The 6,368-nt window shown below is 40.9% G+C and overlaps 1 protein-coding gene across 1 annotated transcript; it reads right to left on the reverse strand.

The window, feature by feature from the left end:
• Nucleotides 1-449: 449 nt before the first annotated feature.
• FSBP (fibrinogen silencer binding protein) lies at nucleotides 450-5,908 on the reverse strand. Its single transcript, XM_008948745.1, has 2 exons — nucleotides 5,468-5,908; nucleotides 450-1,169 (listed from the first exon to the last, which is right to left on the reverse strand). The coding sequence occupies exons 1-2, from the start codon at nucleotides 5,836-5,838 to the stop codon at nucleotides 644-646; spliced, it is 897 nt and encodes a 298-aa protein (XP_008946993.1). The 5' UTR covers nucleotides 5,839-5,908; the 3' UTR covers nucleotides 450-643.
• Nucleotides 5,909-6,368: the final 460 nt, after the last annotated feature.

A 6,368-nucleotide genomic window follows, 5' to 3' on the forward strand; every position in this document is an offset into this window, starting at 1 on the left:
CCAAGTGTTGCATTCATTGTCTCTGTTTTTTATAACATCCTATGGAAACACTCCTCCAATGGAAACAACAGAAAGTATTAATTTTGAAAAAGATGTCAACTGTCTACTGAACATTAAAAAAATATAACAATCCAGTCATTTCATTTTCCAAGCTGATACATCAGCAAAATCTCACCACTGTCATAAGATTTACTAACTTGAATAAGACATTTAAACATAGTGTCTTACTCCTCCTTTTTGTACGTATTCCTTAACCTTAACTTCATTAAGGTATCAAGGGATAGATGATTATTTGAAAAAATAATGCATATGATCAAAATCTTTTAAGTTGAAGTAAATTTTGATTAACTCATCACAACTCTAACAGAGGTAAGTGGTATTTTTTTTTTTTTAAAGTCTGGATTTTATCAACAGAAAAACTTAAATATACAGGATTTGACTATACTTCAGACCAGAAGAGCCGGAGCATTCAAACCCATGCAAGGTGTTTTTCTAAGGTACATAAACAACAACACGGAAAACGTGCTTTCATCTCTCAAGCCCAGATTTTGATCCACCTATATTAACAGAAGGAAAAAGTTTGCTAGGGTAAAACCACTTATTATTATGTATTTCAACGAATATGACGGAAGTAATCAAATATTTAGATACTGCTGTATTCTGGCAGATCACGGCGTAGTCGTATTGCCTTCAGCTTCTCTACCTTGATTTTTGTTCTTAACAGTTCTTCTTCTAGTTGCTGCTTTCTTTTCAAACCATCCCTTTTTTCTTGGACATAAAGACCAATTTTTCTTTGATTTTCTAATATTATTTGATGCTCTTCTTTCAGCATTTGTAACATCTGTGGGTCATAACCACACATCGGTCTAAAGCGTTCCCCAACCTCAAGCCTGAAAAACTCATCTCTTCTTGGTAGAGGAGAGGGAGACATCATCACTCTCATATCAACTGAAGATACTGATGTTGAAGGAGACCTTTCCATAATATGTGCCAGCTGGTGTTCTTCCTCTTGTTCTAAGTTCTCATTTTGCTGTGAGTCTATAATCAAAGAAGGAGGAGGTTTGACATCCTCTTCTGACTGCAACTCCATCATGACTGTGGCAGGATGGTGATCCAACATTGCCTGTGGTGAACTGGTACCAGCAATTGTTTCTTTATCGATACTAGCACTAGAACACACAAAATCATATTTAAATAATCCATTAAAAACTATTTTTAAAAGGTGTAGCTGTAAGTAACCAAAGCTTTGTTTGAAATACTACTCCGCCATCTATGCCTGGGGCTCCGCTGCACTGCATGAGCAGCAGCTGCACCCCTCTTTCTTTCCACCAGGTGTTCACAGCCCTGTCTCACTCAGATCCTATCTCTAGAAAGGCAGGATAGCCAACAGAGAACTATCCTGGTAGGCCCTTCTGCTGCCACTGGAGAAGCAAGACGGGCTATCAGTGGTAAACGAGAATAAAAACAAAGCAGCAGCAAGTCACGTGAGTGTCAGAGGAAAGAATTTATGTAACGTGATTTTAAAAGGACATTAATTTAAATTGAATGGACCATGGCAGAATCTTTTCATTCTCCCAAACACATTTATTCACCTCCTCCTGTTCTAATGTGTTCCTTGTTTCTGATTCATGCACCCAAGGTTTTGTTTTCGTTTTTGGTGGGTTTTTTTGTGTGTAAAGCAATCACTGAATAAAATGACACAAAGAGCTGTGGGAGAAGAAACCAGAAAAAACTGCAAAAGAAGAAACTGCTGACCCTGACAGCAGATTAGGGAATCACGTTAATCTTTTCTCCTTCTCTTTGAATCGGTGATCTCAGTATTTATCTGAAGCCTCAAATGAAGACAGAAATGTTTCCACTAGGAACAGCCTATGGTTCTGTGCATTTCTTTTTGAAAGTACAACGCCCACTTGACTCATCTGTCTTTGTGCAAAGCCCTGAGTCAGCAGCACCTCAAACTGTGATTTGACATTGCATTGCCTTTAATGCCAATAATGGCCCAAGCTGCTCCTGCCACTTCTCTACCTCCATTTCTGCTTGAAACCCTGCACATCTGCCTATCATTCCTTTATCCAAATAATGCTTTTTTAACCCTGATCGCCTTCTAGATCTATTTTACAGTACATAACTACAAAGAACACTGGGAAGGCAGTACAGTATAATATGGGGACAGGAATATATTAACTTTATATATATACTTGGTACTGATCCCCAAGATAGTGCATCACCATGGCCATGACTATCTGAAACAGAGCCTGCAACTGCTGGCTGCAGATAGGAGATATTCCACAACCCCTGAAGAACTGAGCTGCTGCTAGCACCTAAAGGCAGCAAGAGGATACACGTTTAATACAACATTCATGGGTGCTCCCCAACCCTGGAGGACCTGAGTTGCTGTCTATTCATCTGGGAAGTGGGAGGTGTTTGTTTACACTTCTTAAACTCCTCGGGAGCACCACAACTGACAATTTGAGAAACACTATCTCATTATTAAAATGCTCTCCTGGTTAGCAATGGATGTGGGTTCAAATTCCCAGAAGCAAAGGAAAAATTTAATTTGTACATCCTACATCGCATGTAAATCCACAAACTCCTTAATCAAAATGATCATGATCATCTGTTCAGCATCTCCCACGGTCTTCAAAACTTTGTTTAAAAGAAATAAGCAGTTGTGGTTGCAATTTCCAAAAGACCCTGATCTAGCCTATTAACCATCTCCCATTAACACAGAAGTGCATTTTCTAGACTGAAAACACAAAAGCTTCCCAATACTCAATTGTAAAATTGTGCATCAGGGTCAGAGGAATATATTTTCCAAAAATTAATCCTGTCAACTATCCAACCTTTTTAACTGAAGAGGTAACCAAAAACAAAAGGTGCACTTGAAGCAGGTGCTTAAAATAGGCCTTTCATTTATTCCCTGAAGAAAACACCAGGATAATCTTAATTCTATTGACTTGTTACCTGAGCTGCCTGTAGAGTATCAATTATCTGACATTACTCCCTCCTCCCCATGCCACAAAGCTTCACCTTCTCCTATATGCCTCTTTCTCACATTCCTTCTACTCCTCTCACTGAGCATGGGAAGTATTATCCTGCACACAAATTTTCACTTGTTTTCCCCAGTGCTGACTGTAATTCTGGGTTTCCCCCTCTTCACAACCGCAGCTTCTAATACAGCTTCCCTCCTTCTTATTTGCTGGCTCCTGGCCAGCTTCTAGCCTGAGAAAAGTGGAAACAACCAGCAGGAGAAGCAGGTCACTCTGACAAAAGGAAACAGAGAGAGAGAGCAGAAAAAGAAAGTAAGAGAGGTTAAAGAGAAGAAAGGTAAGATTTTGTCTGACATAGACTAGAGCCTCCAAACAGTGAAAAATGCATCTCTTAGAGCATAATCCACACAGAACTAGAAATTACCAAATCTGCAGGTAACTCTGATGAGGCTTTTTTCTTAGAGTCGGCCTCTTAAAAGGAAAACAATTAGACAAGGAAGAGAGAATGAAGGACTTGAGAAATAAAAGAGCCGCCTCTACGGTGGTTACTAATGTTGTTTCTGACAACTTGACTGAAAGAAAGACAAACAACAGTTACCACAACTGGGGGATGGTGTTTATAACCCTGCAGGCACCCATGATTCACCAGGTTTTGTTTAATCACAGCGAGCTAGAAATTGCTTAAAGGTGTGATTAAGAGTTTGGATTCATTATAAGTTGTATTTCCCTCCTACAAAACCTCAGCCATATCCTGGTGAGTTAAAACCCAATACAGGGTTTTGAAAATTGGGTAAAAATGCAACTCAGAGTTAAAATTAGATCAAATTATGATGTATTTGGGCAGGGGGAAAAAAAATATTTTAAATTCTATAATTTTTCCTTCAGTGCACCGTCTATTGGCTGTTCCCAGGAACAATCATTTTGGGTAAGCAATAATCAAGTCAATGTTACCCGACTCATAAGGAACTGCAAAAAATGCTTAAATTATAGAAGACAAACTGGACATCATTAGCTCTTAATCACTCACAAAAAGCATCAGTGCTTTTTATAAGCCGATCCACAAACTAAAGTTCTCACACCATTTTTTTTTTTCCTTGTTACAAAAGTTGGTAGTCAAGACACTGCAACCTTTATTAGTGTAATTAAAAGCCTCGTTTTGTTCCAGAGAATTCTTTGGAATGGTTCCTCCAGGGGCATTCACCAGGAGCAGCAGCACAGCCCAGTTGCTTCAGAGTTCTTTACGCAAAAGACCCACAACAGCATATTTTTAGAGCATCTGGCATATTGGGATTTAGACAATTGTTACCATTCAGTTCAACCAATGGCACCATGAATCTAATTCAGCGTGTGTGCGCATGGCAGCTTTTCTTACGGTGCTACGCTGCTGCCCCAACTATCACTGTATCTGATTAAAATACAGAAAGTTTGCTTCACATTAATCTGCTCAGAGAAAAAAGAAAAAGCAGACCTTTCTCAGGGTTGCTGGGGAGTTATTGGACTTTTTTTTTCCCCTCCTCCGTGGCTTAGTTTTTTGTATCTGGAGCAACCAAAACCTGACCCAGGCATTTTTTGATCCCTCAAGGACCAATACAGAATCGGCAGAGTGTTGCAAGTCAGATATGAGGGGCATTAGGCAGCTGTGGGAGAAAGCTTGCATGCTGCCTGCCTGTATTATGTCTGGCTCAAATCTAGACAGCGTGTCTCACTTTACTGAGCAGCATGAAAAAACATCCACCCTACAAAAAATAGAAAACTTCTGCTGGACCCCTCAGTTTCTCTCTGTATTTAAAGCACCTATCATACGAACAGAACTGCTAGGAGTGTAGACTGCAATTAGCTTTGCTCCAGTTTCAGGGAACCACCGGCACTGCAAGGGAAGTATAATTTAAAAAAATATTTGCACTCACAAAGGCACTGTGGTGTGGGGAGTCGAATTTTCTTTTCAAAGGATGGGGATCAGTTAAAACGTAACATGCAAACGTCAGAGAAAATGAGAGGGGGGAAAAAAAAAGGCTTATGAGTCAGATTTCTTAGCTCTGTGAACTAACTTTATTAAAAATCCTATATAAACTGGTAATAGTTCCATACGTTGCAAAATGACTGCAGCATTACCTTAAATGGATGAGAATAGCCATCACTTTGCCAGTGTTCGAATAATCTGCCTATTAAAAGGTAGGGGAGGGGTAGAGGTTGGAGCTACTATTTCTCTCTGATTCTCTCTTAACCCTCACTTTGCAGAGTATGACAAAGACTCTGAAACAGGCTTTGAAAGAGAGTTGAAAAAATGAATGCAGTGCTAAGTCACCACAGAGCTTCCCATAAAACAAAAGCAATATTATTTTGTCCTTCTTCCCCATTGGGGGATTTTCCCTGGGACGCGTTTCCTGCAGGAGCCTGACCGCAAGCAAAGCGACACGGGGTTAGATAGGAGGCGCCACCATTTCCATCCGGTAACAAAATAAAAAGAATTGTCTCACCTTTGAACACCGCTCCTGTCTCTTAAACACACACTGGAAATCTGTGGAATCATCTCCACAACTTTCTTGGTTGGCTCGGAAATGCTGCTTTTACAGTCTGAGTGAGTCTCCTTTTGCTGCAATAGCTCCTGTTTGGCATATTCTTTGAGCCTCTTGTACAGCGTGCGCAGGCCCTGTGCGGTACGAGGAGGGCGATCTACTCCGATGGCATTGTAGTTATCAGCTATGATATCCCAGCATTTGTTTTTTTCCACTATTACCGAATGCTTATTGGTATGTTCCTCAAGAATTTTAACGTACGGCTTCACGAGTTTTAGCAAATCGAGCTTTTCAGATAAGGTAAAATTAGAAGATCTGGCCTTCCCAACCATTGTTATCTCTGAATTAAGGAAGCCGTTTCTGAAGCCACCATGCAGTCCCTAGCTCTGCTCAGCTCTTTTTCACAAACAGAAAAAGATCAGGCTTAACTAGGCTAGTCTCATTTAGGCCCACGCCTACAAGGGAGGGTTTATTAAAATTCCTTCAGCTTAAGCTGACGCAGGTTCAGGAAATCTGCTTAAGCCAAGCCTGACCTACATAAGGCTTCAGACTGGAGAAGACGAGAAGAAACAAGCAAAATACACTTTTGTATGAAGGGACCAGACACACGCAGGATTTGAAAACATAAAGGTTTAAAGATTAGCACGTCAGCCGGCTAAAAATTACCTAATTTCGCTCGAGTAACAAGCTCTGACACATCTCCCTAGCTCTCTCACACGTCTCTCAAACCGAAACCGCGCTCGAGATGATGTTAAACGTAACGACGCCCCCCCAAAAGCAACAATTGCTTTGTGGAAGGCGCGGGGGGCTGCGGGGCGCGGGCGGCGTGTGTAGCGAGCTCCCCGAGAGAGCCCCCGGCCGC

The sequence above is a fragment of the Merops nubicus genome, unplaced genomic scaffold, assembly GCF_000691845.1.
Source record: "Merops nubicus isolate BGI_N331 unplaced genomic scaffold, ASM69184v1 scaffold29971, whole genome shotgun sequence".
Lineage (NCBI taxonomy): Eukaryota > Metazoa > Chordata > Aves > Coraciiformes > Meropidae > Merops > Merops nubicus.

What these genes read in the sequence shown, in the direction of transcription:
- FSBP (XM_008948745.1), bottom strand. Translation starts at nt 5,838, where the DNA reads ATGGTTGGGAAGGCCAGATCTTCTAATTTTACCTTATCTGAAAAGCTC. An exon ending in GACAGGAGCGGTGTTCAAAG is followed by an intron (nt 1,170 to 5,467) that starts GTGAGACAATTC and finishes TGTGTGTTCTAG; the next exon opens with TGCTAGTATCGATAAAGAAA.